The sequence below is a fragment of the Tachypleus tridentatus genome, chromosome 7, assembly GCF_004210375.1.
Source record: "Tachypleus tridentatus isolate NWPU-2018 chromosome 7, ASM421037v1, whole genome shotgun sequence".
NCBI lineage: Eukaryota > Metazoa > Arthropoda > Merostomata > Xiphosura > Limulidae > Tachypleus > Tachypleus tridentatus.
The window spans coordinates 32,816,930-32,834,029 of record NC_134831.1 but is presented as its reverse complement, the minus strand read 5'-3'; the positions used below and the strand labels follow the sequence as shown (position 1 = coordinate 32,834,029).

General features: G+C 32.6%; 2 protein-coding genes across 5 annotated transcripts in view; both read left to right on the top strand.

Annotated features, from left to right (window-relative positions):
- The first annotated feature begins 5,587 nt into the window (after positions 1–5,587).
- The window catches only part of Zpr1 (zinc finger protein Zpr1), a 67,765-nt gene continuing 56,252 nt past the window's right edge, over positions 5,588–17,100 (top strand). The window contains exon 1 of one of the 3 annotated variants that reach the window (XM_076510957.1): positions 5,588–5,693. The gene's annotated coding sequence lies outside the window, so the exon portion shown is untranslated. The remainder of the gene's footprint in view (positions 5,694–17,100) is intronic. The other 2 variants (XM_076510964.1, XM_076510962.1) reach the window with 2 other exon arrangements.
- On the top strand, positions 5,896–15,025 carry LOC143255388 (uncharacterized). Of its 2 annotated transcripts, none has more exons than XM_076510966.1 (2): positions 5,896–5,914; positions 13,794–15,025. In XM_076510966.1, the coding sequence occupies exon 2, from the start codon at positions 13,962–13,964 to the stop codon at positions 14,814–14,816; it is 855 nt and encodes a 284-aa protein (XP_076367081.1). In that variant the 5' UTR covers positions 5,896–5,914; positions 13,794–13,961; the 3' UTR covers positions 14,817–15,025. The 2 variants fall into 2 exon arrangements, with proteins under 2 accessions (XP_076367081.1, XP_076367080.1); XM_076510965.1 differs by lacking the exon at positions 5,896–5,914 and adding an exon at positions 8,809–8,877.

Below are 17,100 nucleotides of genomic sequence, written 5' to 3'. Positions count from 1 at the left end.
TGTAATACGTGGCCGGCCCGGCATGACCAAGCGTGTTAAGACATGCGACTCGTAATCTGAGGATCGCGGGTTCGCATCCCCGTCGCGCCAAAAAGGCTCGCCCTTTCATCCGTGGGAACCTTATAATGTAACGGTCAATCCTACTATTCGTTGGTAAAAGAGTAACCCAAGAGTTGGCGGTGGGTGGTGATAACTAGCTGCCTTCCCTCTAATCTTACACTCCTAAATTAGGGATGGCTAGCACAGATAGCCCTCGAGTAGCTTTGTGCGAAATTCACAAGAAACAAACAAATAATACGTGGCCACCATTTTGAAATTACAATAATCTATTTTCTGTCTAATTTTCCACCCATATTAAAATGTCTTCAATAGGATATGGATGTGAATATCAACAAACGTTTGTCAATTCAAATATTGTCATTCGCAAGAGATACATATAAGTAAGAAAATTTTCATTTTTTCTCATAATCCTTACAAGCTCATCCTACTCCTCCTTCCCCACACAAGAAATGAAGAAGAGAATGAATAGAATTCTACCATTAAACATTGACAGTTATGTGTTTGTGAAAGTGTAAAAATTAGTTTAAAGTGTTTATAACTAGTCTCTCGAGATGAGTAGCAAGCCTAAATCAGTTGACGGACTACGTGTGTTTGTGTATGTGATTGTGTGTACTTCCTTCTGGGTACTGTATTGTAATCTTTCACATTATTTGTAAATCCATTAAAATAGCTATCTTTCTTCGATGTTTATTCCCTCTAACTAACTCACTCGAGATTCAGTACATGAAGTTTTACATTTAACATCTCTTTCTTAACCGAAACTTGTGGATTCGCTCATTGCAACTAGTACTATTAAAGTGACTATCATTGTCATTCAAACGTGTAGGGGAGACATATCCTTGAAATATCGTCCGATCTACCATTGGAGGACAGTGTTTTTCGAGATTCTTCCACAACATGCATCTTCACAACCTTTTTCTTCCATGGGTAGAACAGGTATTACCTCTATAGGATGACAAAGGAACAAATGCAGCTAGAATAAAATCAACTCAACGCCTTTCTTTTTCTCGTGTTGTACGAAAACTAGAAAGACTTAAAATAAACGACGTCCTTTGAAAAATTGAAAATTAAAATAAATAGGTAAAAAATGCTTGCTGAGTCTGCATACGACACTTTTCCTTCCCTCTGGTACAGCGGTAAGTCTACGGATTTTACAACGCTAAAATCAGGTGTTCGATTTCCTTCGGTGGACTCAACAGATAGCCTGATGTGGTTTTGCTATAAAAAAACACACACACACCTTTTAGTCTATATTTCAGGCTTGTCATAACCTGACAACTAAATTCAATTTTAAAATCACTTAACTTTATATTCACGCCCTTATCAAAATGAGTAAAGCTTCTCTCTTTACTGTAAACATTTATATTCGACACAGACAACATTTTACATAACGAACAAAACATTCTAGCAAATAAACGTGACAATCAGTTGCCTACAACATTGCAATAAATTACAGAAACAATAAAAACTAAAACATTTAATAATAGAATTTTGCCGAAGTGAAATATAAAGAGAATAGAAAAAGCTTTCAAAAAATAATTAAATATATTATAACAAAACAGATAAAAGCATGTTGTATATAATACGATATCGCATTACAAATATATTCAGAGAAAATAAAAACTAAAAATAACTTATTCGTTTTGAATTTCGCGCAAAGCTACTCGAGAGCTATCTGCGCTAGTCGTCCCTAATTGAGCAGTGTACGATTAGAGGGAAGGCAGCTAGTTATCACCGCCCACCGCCAACTCTTGGGCTACTCTTTTACCAACGAATAGTGGGATTGACCGTCACATTATAACGTACCCACGGCTGAAAGGGCAAGCATGTTTAGGAGCGACCGGAACTCGAACCCGCGACCCTTGGATCACGAGTCGAACGCCTTAATACGCTTGACCAAAAAATAACTTATAAGAACGAATCATTATACACAGTCAACAACAATTTACTGTGATTAACAGTACAAATAAAGCCTTTTAATTATGACAATTGAAAAATAAAAAAGACAGAGCAGACTACTCCTTAACGTTTTTATATAGCCTTAATATCAACAAAATACAAAATAAAAACACAAAAATCTCGTCAACATCACTACAATCATAGTACCAAGTCAATAATAACAAGACTAATGATGAGTAACACTTTTCAACTTAGATAATAGCTTAAATGACATAATAATCAATAATACCTTTTAAGTTAAGCAAAAAATATTACAAATAAAGTGAGTCAAATCAAAATATACCAATTGCACAAAACAAACTAAGAGCAAATAATATCACATAGAAACTCAGGTACAAGCTCTTATATTAATTCTTTACAAACACAGAAAAATGAATAATAATAAATCCAAAAAACTCGCGAATATGTTTATATATCTGTTCTGGCTGCTGGCATTGAAAACCTCTAATAATGGTATACACCTTTGGTGACGATGGCTCCTGAGCCGTCTGGCTCATCTGCATTTCCAAGATGGTAATATCATTTGACTTTTGTATTTACAGTTTCTGTTGGAGGTGTCAACATATATGCCCACACGACAATGCATAGATATATTTCAATCTCCAACAGAACATGTCAGGTATAGATTATGTCTCTTTTCGGTCAGCACTACTTTCAACAACAGTGGTGGCATCTGCAACTGGGCCTCTGTAGACTCTTCTTTTTCGTGACCAGTATGTGCAGTGAAAGGCTGCTGAGTTCCCCGTTATTTACCATGACCAATGAGGGTTTCACAGCCACAGATAGTTCATGGTCAATACAATGACAGAGGGAACAAGCTCTTTCGTTTCCTTTAGATCTTGTCTAAATTACTTTAGAAACCTCTTCTGGTTATTTTCAGAAGCTAAGAGTATGTAGCTGCATTCCCATACTTTATTGCCATGTAGAATCAACTGATTTTTTATTTCAAGCATCACAAAATAAATTAAGGCAAAATTAAGTGAAACCAAGACATTTATCTTTAATTCCTCATGAGTCGAAATTAATATTTGTGCTGTTATTACTGTATTTCAATATACATTCAAATGATACAAAACTCTTTCATTGCATATAGAAACAACATACAATCTGTATATGTATGGGAGAGAATACAGCGAAAGCTAGGCGCCATACACTAGATATTTTGCCACCCAGCTAAATCAATTAAATTATCCGTTTGAAACTTTGAATAATACTTCACTTTAAACTTTAAAAAATCACTTACTAGCTTGGAAAGCAAGGGGTACAATACCTTTTCAGTCATCATTTTTACAATCATATGACTGTTCTAGCTTATAAGGTATATCAAGCAGCTCTCTTCTGATAGTTTGGTCTCCTTTGGTGAAACTCTATTCAATAGCATAGAAAGTAAGAATTTCTAAGCCTTTTCAGTCCTGTTAATATTGTAATTAACAAACCATCATTACTTTACCTTAACTAAGCAGCAATACCACCCATTAGCTTGTTTCTCGACTCAAATTTGGCTAGTACAGTCTCTACTGAATGTTAGAACAAGCAGAAATAACACCTTGGCATCAGCTAGTTTTTGTTCAAAACACTTTGTTGTAGACCTCTTAGGACTACTAGCTGCATCGCAATCTGAGAACCGTGACTCAATGGTTAATAATGCTGGAATATCACACATTCTTGCACTTCTAACTGACCATACAAGAGCAACTGGATATGTGTCCATGCTGTGCTTCTCTCTTTGTGCTAGCTGACATCTGCTTTGCTGCATTGAAGGGAAGATTCATAGTAAGTTCAATTTCCTGAAGTGGCTCTTCCTGAAGCACTCAGAATGTTCATTGTAGTAACCATCCACGAGCGGAATATCCTATTTCATGGTTTTACCAAATATGGTGATAATGTTTGAACTTTTAAACAGTGTCTGTGATATGGATATAGTCCCACAATACAGCAATAAAATCTGTTTCCATATTCTGAGCCTGATTGATGTGCTGTGACGTGTTGCTATTTTTCTTCACTTTTAAAGATTATTAACCATACCATCCAAACATGGTACATTCAGATAGTGAATATCCTTCCATACAAGAAGTAGTGTAAATATTTTACAACAATTACAGCTGTATGCAGTTATTTCTTCATCATACAATATATGTATTCAGCAGCTATGAGCACATGACTAGCATCTTGCGACTGTGATAACATTGCTCCTATTCCATTATCAGTCTCACTGATGTTCATTAATTAATAGTTTGCTGTTTTATCAATAATTCCAGTACTGAAACCTTCACTAAAGCAAGCTTTGGGTATCAGAATGCCTGTTCACATCTCTTGTACTATCAAAAATATATTTCAGTTTTAGTGAGAACAAATAATCAAACGCAAAAATTAAACTCAAAATAATACAAACTAGTTTCACAAGTTAATGCTCAGACGGCATTCTCTTGTATCACATCGACGTGGCATGCTTTCAATGCGTATCTGTAAATATTCCTGAGTGATTGACCGCCATCTTTCTTTGAATACTTCAAACTTCCTTGTTTGGCTTGTGATCTTTCGTTAAACGGTTTAATTCAGCTCATATATTTTTAATTCGGATTGACATCATATAATTGACTTGGCCATTCCACACCATCAATTCTCTTACTTATAAAATATATTTTAACGACTCCACAAATACAGAGAAACTTGTTTGATCATTTTGTAGGCTAAGTGGAATAAAAATATCTAAGAAACTACAACAAGTTCACAACACTTTTTATAAGAGAATGTAATTAAAATCATGAAAAGTTTAGGTATTTATAAAAGTCAGGTTTGATGTTATATTATTTTGCATATTTATTTCTGTTATCTAATAAAAGATATAAAAAAAACATTTTCAAGAGGGCCAAATTTTTGTCCACCCTTGTACCTTTCACCTTAACATCTTTCAAAAGCCTACTTTTTTCTAAAAACGGGTACAATATTAACAACGTGATACCACAACAGCAAAACATCCTTTGAATTTTGTTAATTAATGGGAAAACTTAGCTCAAGAAGAAAAGACCATATTCTGAAAATACTCTGTATTGCACTGTTAAAGTGACTAAAGCAGAGAGCCCGATGTGGCTTGACCAAACGGTTAAGGCGAGGGTCGCCTTCCTGTCACCCCAAACATGCTCGTCCTTTCAGCCGTGGGGGCGTTATAATGTTACGATCAATCCCACTATTCGTTGGTAAAAGAGTAACCCAAGAGTTGGAGGTGGGTGATGATGACTAGCTTCCTTCCCTCTAGTCTTACACTGCTAAATTAGGGACGGCTAGCGCAAATAGCCCTCGCATAGCCTTGCGCGAAATTCAAAACAAACAAAGAAACGCACACAAACACGTAATACAAAATTGGTTTGAAAATAATATTGTATTATGGCGAATAAGCTACATAAATAGAAATAACACCTATAAAATAAACGATTGTTCCAAAACCTTAGACTTCTAGAAGTGGATTTTGATTTCTACAGTGAATTAACTGAAAATAAATACCTCCCATAACTTCTTTTTTCTTTATTTTTTAAAACAAATAAGTTCAGTGACATGTAAAGTATTTAGATCTATAAGATTGTCTGTGTGTTAAGCCTAATTTATATTAAGCAAAATTTGTGCAGTAGTCTGTTTACTCTTTGTTCATTTCTTAGAATTTTTAGTATAAGAAATGTGTAAGTAACACATATTTCTCTTGTTCGTTTTAGTGTACATTAATAAAGTACAATTAAATATGAAACTTAAATTTTAATTGTTTTAATTTTTAGTCTAAACTAGCAGTATTCCAGAGTCAAGTTAGAACTAAGATTAACAAGTTAGGCCCAAAGAATAAGAATAAACACACGAGTCATATGACTCTGGGATCACTATTGGGGAGGTATTTTATAATTATAAGGTATTTCAACTTGATTTCTCCTGAGAGCAGCTGAGGTTTATAAGAATATTCGGAAAGTGTCGATAGGATAAATTTCTAATGTTTGTAGTATGTAGTGTTCTGAATATAATAATTTATAGAATAAGAGTATACGATGATATCGACTAGATCTGGAAAAAGACTGTCTATACTCCAGTTAAGACACTTTTATTTTTATAATAAGATGATTAGTTAGTGTAATGAATTGCTGTAAAAGTTTGATGAAGCCAGAACTTTATATATTACATTAGGTGTTTCATGTTTGTAATCCCTCAGTCTTAATTCTTACTGTCAGGGGATTAATATATACACTATTTACATAAAATGCTTATGGTGAAGAATACTGCTGACATATAATAAAAAGACATTTAAAACCTCAGCTATCTAGTATTTTACAAGAAGTTTTCTCTTGTATCCTTTAACATTTTGCTGAACTTTAACATATTAAACAAATTAAAAGGTGTAAGTCCATTATTAGACTGCTGTTTCTCATAGGTCCTATTGGATTTCCTAATAAATTTATATTAATGAAATCTCTAAATTTATGGCATTTAATCTTAGTTTTATACTTTTCATAAGCCAGTTGAGTTTAGTCTTCTGTGTTAATGTTTTCCTTTTCTGAAGAACATGCCTATCTTGAATCAAACCAATTTTTTAAAAGAATTTCCCACATCTGCTTGGCATTACTTTTTAACATATTGTCTTTCCTCACTGTAATGATAACTCATACTTCACGGCCTGAAAACTGGACTTGTGAAAATTAAAAAAACTAAACTTTCATTTCATTTTATCTCCTCATGTAGCATAACATCAAATATAATTATTCAGTGGCCTCTCTTCTCAAAATATCCATCCAGTCCTATAACTATGTTGTCATTAATGGCTAAAAATATACCTAAAATGTAGTTCCCCATGATTGACCATTAATTTCATAAAACTGTTGTGAATTTTTTCTGGAAACCTCTCTTTCATATTGCATGACTTCATACAATTCTAGTTAATTTGGCGAAATCTTTCATACTATAATAATCCAATCCTTATTAATAACAATCCTAACCTCAACACCTGATTTCTCATTGAGCTGGTTTACTTGGTTGTATGGCCTATATTGACTGCCCGTTTTTCTACTCTTGAAACCTCTGGTTGTAATCCTTATATATTTAATCTCCTGACCACAGTTTATTATATCTGTTACTAACAAAATGTTGTTTGTATTTTATATAAATAAACAGCCCTCCAGACTTTCTTGTAAACTCTATCACTATCAAATAAACTGTAATGTCACTAGATATTTGAGGCCACATATGCTATAATTAAGGAATCAGCTTGTGAATGCACCTGTTCAGCAGGCCAAGGTAACTCATTGAATCTCCATGATGATGGGGATGTGTAGTTATTAAAGAGCAATACATGTGTTTGGTTGAGTGAACAGTTGTGTGAAGATACCAGATTTTAAGTTGTATTAAGAGAAATGTTGAATATATGTCTAAAAATGTTACAATTTGATTGTATAGGTTATATTTTTGACTTGGTTTGGAGTATTGTGTTTAGATTTGGTCTTCTTGTTTTAAGAATGACATTTACTTCTTTAAAAGGTTTAAAGAAAAGCTACTAGGATGATACTGAGGACAGAAATATTGTTGTCCAAGAGCAGGTTAAGGTCTTTGAAGTTTTTTGTAAAAAAGAAGTTAGAGGATTGGTGTATTTATCATTGCTAATGTTGATGCATCATCTTTATTTATATTTAAGAATGACAATGGGAGGACAAGAGGATATATATAAAATTTGGCAGGGTAGGAGCAATCTTCAACTGTAGGTTTGTGTTCAGATGTCATGGATTCATTGAACTTAAGGTGGTTCATGGAATGTTGTAATGAATATTTATATGATAAGGCTGGCTTTGAGGTTTTTATTGTTTTTCTTAAAGTTTAGTTGATGGAGCAATGGGTAGAAGTAATCTTCAACTGTAGGTTTGGTTGTGTTCAGATGTCATGGATTCATCGAACTTAAGGTGGTTCATGGAATGTCGTAATGAATATTTATATGATAAGACTGGCTTTGAGGTTTTTATTGTTTTTCTTAAAGTTCAGTTGATGGAACAACCTTGATGAATCGATAAATCCCTAGTTGTCTTTAAGTATTGTAACCTGGAATTTCAAGAAAATTTGTATCACTGATATTTTCTAAATCTTATCAATATGAATAATTTCTTATATAATAGTTCTCCATTTCATCTTAAGCCTAGGATTTACTAAAGGTAAATCTTGATTTCTATATCTGTTAACTTTTTATAGAACATTAAAACTGAAGAAAACAATTTTAAGTATGTTAAAATATGGATTGGGTCCCTGAAAGAACCTTATGGCAATGTATTTGTGGAAGACTGGGATGTTTGAACTTGTAAGTGATCTCTGTTTTTACAAAAGATTTCAGAAGTACTCTTGAGTGTGAGCATTCTGTAGGAAGTTCTGGAATTGAACTGCATTATGTAGATAGTAACCCTTGGGTGATGAAACTAAAGCCTGAGAAATTTAAAATAAAGCACTAGGACTAGACAGTATTATGCCTATGGTTTTGTAGATCAAAACTTTAATATGTGAACCTATTCCTTTTATTTTTTAGTAGCACAATTGCTGGGACAAATAACTGAGGATTTTAAATCAAATGACTTTTATTTTTAAGGAAATAAAAAATATGTACATATTGGAAATTAAAAGCCAGTTGTTTTTACTTCTGTTATGAGAAACCTTGTATAATCTGGAAAAAAGAATTCCATGAGAGAAATACAAAATAATAAAAGAAAATCAGCATGGATTTACTGAAATAAATTCTCTAATTAATTTGTTATTGATGGTGTAAGTATTTAGATTTTCTAAAATTTGGATCACGTGTACCATAGACGAAACTCACTCAAACAGAAGAAAAGGATCTTGGCAAAGTGATTGGTAAGAAGCCATTTGAGCCATGGAAGTAATGCTTTGTTGCTAGTAGTAAATTTAATACCATTTCATGATATATTTATAGATGTTTTCATTATATGTCAAAAGGTGTAATTATCTCTATACATATTGGCAGTTATCCCAATTGAAATATTGTTTACAGTTTTGGTCTCCTTATTTAAAAAACAACATTGAATTATTGGACAGAGTTCCAAGAAGAGCTACTAGGTTAGAAGAATTGTCTTGTAGAGACAGGTTAATATCTTTTATTTTGTCTTGAAAAGGAAAGGTAAGAGGGTGATCTTACTGAAGTTTATAAGGTTGTGTCATGTGAAGTTGAAAAGATATGGTCTCTTGTATCTTTATACAGTATTCTGAAGATAATACTTAATAGAACAAGGGAATATAAGATTTGGTTTGTTTGTTTGTTTTGGAATTTCGCACAAAGCTACTCGAGGGCTATCTGTGCTAGCCGTCCCTAATTTAGCAGTGTAAGACTAGAGGGAAGGCAGCTAATCATCACCACCCACCGCCAACTCTTGGGCTACTCTTTTACCAATGAATAGTGGGATTGACCGTCACATTATACACCCCCACGGCTGGGAGGGCGAGCATGTTAAGCGCGACGCGGGCGCAAACCCGCGACCCTCGGATTACGAGTCGCACGCCTTATGCGCTCAGCCATGCCAGGCCATAAGATTTGGAACAGACTGTTTAAATTCAAGTTAAGATAGCGATTAGGTTTTGTAATAAATTATTGAAGATTAAGACAATGAATGTGTCTGATGCTGACATTGTTTTCTGAAGACATAACATCGAGGCTGTCCCAACCAATAACTAAACTTTACAAAATAATAATAATATATACATATATATATAATACAAAACCCTTAAAGCTAGCACTTATCACTTAAGTACTTACTAAGTTTTGCCTTAAACTCTCTAAATTTACTACATCCACCACATCTGAAAGGAACCTGTTCAAGAGGTGAACAAATGTGTAAGAAAAATAAAACTGTCTTAGCTGGAAATGGTTTCTATCCAGCAAAAACATAAATCTATGTCCTCTTGACTGTTGTTCTGCCATTCTTACCGTTAAATACAAAAACAAAAAAGATGATTCATCAACACTGTCACTTTCCTTTACAACAGTGAGCACCTCAATCAAATCCTCTTCTTCTTTTTTGAAATAAATAAATCTTGAAGATCTTTACTTGGCCTGGTACAATGACTGTTTTATCAGTATCAGTCTAGTAGCCCTAGTTTAAACCCTTTTAAAAAATTTGATGAGGTTTTCCTATACGGGCTCAGTTATTTTTACCAAACTTTTAACCATTATGTATCCATGAAACTATATGTACATTAACCTTTAATGTATTAACTGTTACATTTATGTGTGTGAAATTTGGCAAGCATATTGTAAATATTACAATTTTTTTGTATAAATAAGTCCGTCTCAATGAAAGGTATCCTAATTTTTGTTATAGTTCTTGTTACTAGTTACTGAATTGTTATTTATTTCAAATATTCAACTTAGAGGATAATACAATTTCCCATAAGTATTGTAATTTATCTGGTTTTCTAACTATGCTAAAATATGTTTCAAAATAATTCCCTTGTCTGTTGAAGGTGAAATTTGCTATATCAACTTTATATGCACAATAATTCTAAAGCTATCATGGGAATGAGCTAGCACTATACTTAAATCAGTAAATTAGGATATTTTTCTATCGATTGCAAATAATATAATAGCAAATATCAGAGAGACAATTATTTATATTTTGTGAAAGACCATATGTGATTGGAAGGTGTGTGGGTTGGATGCTGTGGTTCATATCCAAGTGAAACAAACAAGATAACTTGAAGCAGTGAGTTAAGTTAGATTATATCTTAGCAGTGTCCAGAAGAAGCTTAAATATGGGTGGAAAGGTTATCTAAAATATGTAATTTTTTAATGAAGTGTCCAAATGGTACATAAGAGTGAAGATTGAGAATTTATTTAAATATTTTCTTTTGACAGAAAGAAACTAAAACTTATGTTATGTTAAAATTTAATTTATTAACAAAACGTTGCCATGTTTATTGCCATACATTGATAATATTAGTAGTTTAATTAAAATTTTAAATGTAACAATAAGACAATATTTTGACATGTACACTTGCCTATCTGTATCCCCAAAGGTTAAGGCAAGGATCCAAAAACTGGACACAATGCTCCAAGTAAGGCCTAATCAGTAACCTAGAAAATGGAATTATAACCTCTTGAGATGTATTTTCAATATTTTTCTAAATACAACTCAAACTTCTATTTGTTCTACCACTAGCAACAGCACATTGCTTGGATGGCTTAAGAGATTGATGAACCAGAACATAGAGAGACATCTCTTCTATTAAGATTATTCCCATCAAAGTTATACTCATAATTCTAATTGTGATATCCTTTATGCATTATCTTTGTAACAGATAAACATTTTTCATTTAATTATTATTTCACTGTGGCTTAAGATAGCTTTTTTAAAGGTTAATCATTTTCAGATATTTTTCTTCCAGTATTTATTGATGAAATGTGACTGTGTTTTCTGTGGTATTCTATTGTAGAATATTATTATTCTCTCATTTCTTTATGGATATTTGAAGAAAAAATCTGGAAGGACATGCCTTTCGTTAGTATGAATATTTTGCAAAAGAGTTATTATATTGCCTTACTCAAGTTACTGTTTTATTATTGTTTTCTCTTTAACCAACGTAATTGACTGACCTGCATTTCTGAAGTTTTACATGTTAGTGTTTACTTTAATGACGAGTTCACTGTGTTTATCTTTCCAGAACTTGGCAACCCTCTAGGAGATGTTACAAGTCTGTGTTACACACACAAATTGTATTTATTGATAAAGTATTTTTACTAAACATTTATTGGTATTTTTCTGAATCCTTTACTGAGTCAGTCTGAGTGAAAGGCAATTTTTTCATTTCATGCTAAGAATAAAAATACTTTTAATTTTGCAGTTTTCATGTAACCTATAGAACTGTTGTAAATGAGCATCTAAAGTTTTTAGACCAGTTTACTTTTAATTTTATGGATTTATTTCTCTGCTGTGTATCCACTGTAGTAGTTATCCTTGCATCTAAATTTGTAAATCACACCTGGAGTATGTTAACTGTTTGCCATAGAACTGGACAGTTATTGGTAATTACTAAGCTATTAATTGATGATCCTATCAATTGATTTGAACAGTTTTGCTCCAACCATGATAAGGCTAAGCACACAGAAATTGTTGGCAGTGAGGTCATTCCATGTCAAATCATCCAGGGTGCTGTAGGTAACCTCCACAGAATGCCTTGAAAAAATTCACATGTGCTCATATACCCATATAATGAAAGATTGCCAAAGATTAGATCAATATCTCTAATAGTTTCTGATTTACAGCCCTGTAAAAGTTAGTTAATTTTCTTTATTTTTGGCAAATTCATTTTCTGGCAACTGTGGCTGCTTAAAGCTGCAAGAGTAATGGTGGTAGAAGACTAATATTTGCTACACTGACTGAATTAATCTCACAGAATTCAAAAATGGTCTCAAACCAAGTTTATCTCTCTTAGGATTTGCATAGTGAGACAGTAAAATCACCTGAAAACCCAAAATTGTAAAAAGCATTGGTTTATGTAATTAGCCATAGCTCTAAGACTTAATATGATACAAAGCTGAATTTTGTTTTCTAATTTCCTATAACATATCAGTTGATAAATCAGCAATTGTTGTAATTAAAAGTCTGTTAGATTTCCTGTAAAAAAATTTAGCTGTATGCAACTTTTTATGATTTAGCTAAAAATAGCCCTACTTCAGGCCACAGTTTGACCATGTCACTAGTTATTCAGCCTTTTCAGATTTTTACCATATATTCTTACATCTCTGAATATGATCTACAAAAAAAATCAGGATGGTGCTCAACCTAACTTTTGAGTTATAATTTTTTAAAATATCCTCTGACCATACGTTTTTTATTTAAAAAAAATTCAGTTCAGGTGTGTTCAGTTTAGTGTCCCAAAAAAGAATTGATCTAGCTTTTAAATATATATATATTTGAGAAAAAAAATGTATTGGTAACTAGAACAGAACATTCAAAAACTATTCTAACTTATCCAATTTTCAAAGTAAGCCATAATTAGGAGCACCAAAATATGAAATCCATATTTCAACTTTTTTTTTTCTGACTTGTAAGATTTGTGTAGAGGAGAATTTGTGTAAATATTATTTAATCACAGCTTGGGTGGTAGCTTATCAGAATAATTTATCTGTTAGTAAGACATAAAGGAGAAAGCCTAACTGTAAAAAGGAAGATAGAATATCACTCAGTGAGACATCTGTTTTACTCCCTCCTCATTAAAAGACTAAGCATGACATTTTATGATCATAATTTTATGCAACCTTGAAATGACTCATTCACAATACAATCTTGAGTAAATTGTTTTATACATACAAAGTACTGTAGTCATAAAAAATATATATTTTGTCTGGGCCTAGGCTACAAAGAATTTGCAACTATGATCTCTAACATTTATGTCCATTATTTCCAACTTAATGTAGAGAAAACTAAATAGCCAAATGGCAGGTTTGCTTTGTCTATTTTATGTTACTGTTAGATTTTACAAGATTTTTGTATAATTATTTGTACCATTAGTAATAAACATGTTTGTTTGTTCATTTTAAAAAGATATTCAATGTTTGGCCTAAATATGTTGAAATAAACATAGCTTCAGATTTTCTGAATTCCATTTGCTCGGTATTCTTGTCTGGGGTGGTGTATGCAATGGAAGTGATAAATGTGATAGTGTAACATTCAAGTGGTTGTTTTTGAAACCATGATGTTTTATAAAGTTAAGAAATATTACATGATAAATTATGTCTATATATGTCTTACTTCTAGAAATCAAGATGCTAAATGCCAACCATGCAGGAAAATTAGAAAAAAATTAAAATGATACCTATACTCGTAGTATTGAAGAAAGATATCCAGATCATGTAGAGAAGCTGAACAGCAGCTCAAGGTCCTATTTAATATCAGGAGAAGACTTGTTAACTTTGAAAATTACTAATGACAAGTACAAGTTATCGAATGGATAGTTTGGGACATCGCAGCGAGACAGTCAGCTGTCTAGTCAACCAGGTCATATTTTTTATGCTGTGTGACCGTTGGTTTTGTCCTAAAGAGAGGTTGACAGGCTTGTATTCATTGTTATTTTACAATGTTTTCTGTTATCTGATAACCTATGCTCACCGTTTGCTTGACTTCCATAATTATTCGCCAATAGTTCGTATATCGGAGCACACAAACATTCGTCACCTCAGCTTGACTGCAACCAAGATAATCCTGGATTTAACCAAAGCAATCACTTTTGTCATCACTGGTGTATTCATGTTGCTGGTGTTTGGTTTGGAGCAAGGCTTGGAGCATTTCAGTCCAACGTGGGTGTACATTATGGTAACAACCATGTATTTCCTCCTCACAGAACGAGCCTGCCAGCAGAGAGCTCCCACTGTGTTGTCCTGGATGCAGCTGGATATGCTAGAGAATTTGGAACCACTGTGGTGTCCAGTTCTTCTGCGCTTTCTCTCCTCCTTGGCTTCAGGACTGATGATCACTGTTGTATGGCTGTGTACCGATGGAGGTTGGATGCTCATCTTTGCAGCTAGTTACATTAATGTCTTTCTGGGTATACGTGATCTTGAAAAGCACTGGAAACTCCTTCTGCAGGAGAGAGCATGCCTTGATAAATACAGATATGCGACTCGAAAGGAGCTCACCGAGAGAGATGACGTGTGTGCAGTGTGCCTTCAGGCAATGATGTGTGCCAGGGTTACGCCTTGTCGACACATGTTTCACGGTGACTGTCTCAGAAGATGTTTAAAAGAACGCACTACTTGTCCACTGTGCAAGCAAGAGCTGTAGTCAACTGTGCCAAAAATTATTTTATTTTGACTGTACATATATATTAAGGAGATGTAGAACTAGTTCCTGCTTCATCTTAGCCTTATGTATCAAGACTACTGAGTTTAAATACAATACATGAGTGCCTTGAGAGAAAGCAAATTAAGCTTTCATTGCTTAGTGGAGATTAAATTTGTATGTTTTACAATAATAAAAGTATGGCTGTTTTACTTGTGTTAATAATTAATTTTGTTACTTTAGAAATGATACAGATATTATCAGATCATAATTTTTTCTTCACAATTTCATTTACTTTGTTCAAATTATCATGAAGAAGTGCTTATGTTATTACATCTTCCACATGGTTTTTTTTATGAATAATATGAGGAAATAAGCATTGTAGATGATCTCTAAACAAAGATATTCACATGCTACATGTATGTATGTATAACTTGCACATCTGTAAAACGTATTCACTATTTGGAATGAGAACTTATGATAAATCTTTGCAGATAATGAAATCTCAAAATCACAGTAACAGAAGAAAGAATTAATTGCGGGCTTTTGGAATATTTTATTTATTCCATAATCTGAATAACCTAATAATTTTATATGTATGAAATACACTGTGAGATTTTTGAAATGAGATTTTTCTGTTGACTGAAGTTCAGAAATAACACATTAAAATTATTAATATATTTACATTTTACAGTACAGGTTGAAAGAGACTGTAGAAACACACACGCATTCTGACAAAAGTGAGATTTTTTTTTGTATATTTTAAAGTACAGTTGATTGCCCACCTCTCTTTTGTAATTAGAATATATTATGCTTCCTTTGTGCACATGCTGTTCCTGGGCAACTATATGCAAAGTTGACATACTAAAATCCAGTACAACATAGAAGTATGTGAGAGAGATAGACAAAAATAAAGTTTTAAGATTATAGTAATTATTTATTTATTTGTGATTCTCTTTTCAGTTTTGTCAACTGATTTTATATATACTTTTATCTTACAATACAATAAGTTATTTTTGTCATTTTTAAACTTGAGGCAGTGTTTAATCAATTGGTAATTTATCAATTTGTTTGATGTTAGAACACAATAGGAAAGCCTAATTGAAGAGAGGAATATAGAATAACAGTTAAGACATCTGTCTTACTCTTATCTCTCATAAAAGGGCTACACATATTTTTCTGTTTATAATCTTATGCAACAGAACCTTGAAATAACTCATTACAATTCAACTCTCAGATAAATCGTTCTACTTACAAACTACTGTAGTCATGCGAACTAAGTATTTTGTGTGAACCTAGATTACAAAGAACTTGCGATTGTAACACCTAATATTTAAGTCAGTTTTAAGTGTTTAGTAAAATACTGATTAGAATAGGTTCAGCTAGACTGATAAAGATTATGACAGTGATATAAAAAACTACTCATAATTTACCACAGTAAAATGATTTTACCTTTTAATTTCAAAAATATTTGTTTGATTGAGGTATGAAAGCAGGACCATATGTTTTTGAAAATATAAAAATTAAACATATGTGCAAACAAACACAAAAGGTATGAGAGTTAACCATGCTTGTTTGAAAATTTCTGTAATTAAATATATGGAGTTGTATTTTAAGCTGAATTTTATAATGGATAGTAAACATTTGTAAATTAATATTATGTATTATTAGTCAGTTATAATTTTGAAAACCTAGTGCTGTACTAGAAGAATGTTAAGAATTTGTTCTTATGCAAGTACAGCAAAATTTCTTTACTGAAAAGAGTTGCATTTTTCTCACCACATATAACCTGTACGAGATTTGAAGCATTGTTGCTACTAGATTATGCAGCAGACAGGCTGTTTAAAACACTTAAATATGAGGCCTAATCTATCATTCCAATTCTTTGCTGGGCAAGGACAATTGAAAACAATAAGACAGTTTCTTGTAGTGATGGAGTGTGTATTGTATGTGTGATGTTTTTGAGTTGTACTATAAAGAACCTATATCAGGCAAGTACTATCACTGCCTGTTTATGAACTGCTTGGGTTGTTCATGAAAATAGTATTTTAAATATCTCCTCAATAAGTCATCAGAACTTCACAATACTGTACAGTATTTCTTTTTAGGACACCTATATAATGACTGAGTCACAAGTTCTAGGAACGTCTGTAAATATCATAGCAAAAAGTTTGAATTTTTTTCTTTTGCTACACGATAACTCAAAAAAACAAAACAGTGGTATCAATCAGTTTCACTGAAGTAACAGTTTCAAATGGAGTATCTGTTTTTATAAGTATTAGTAATA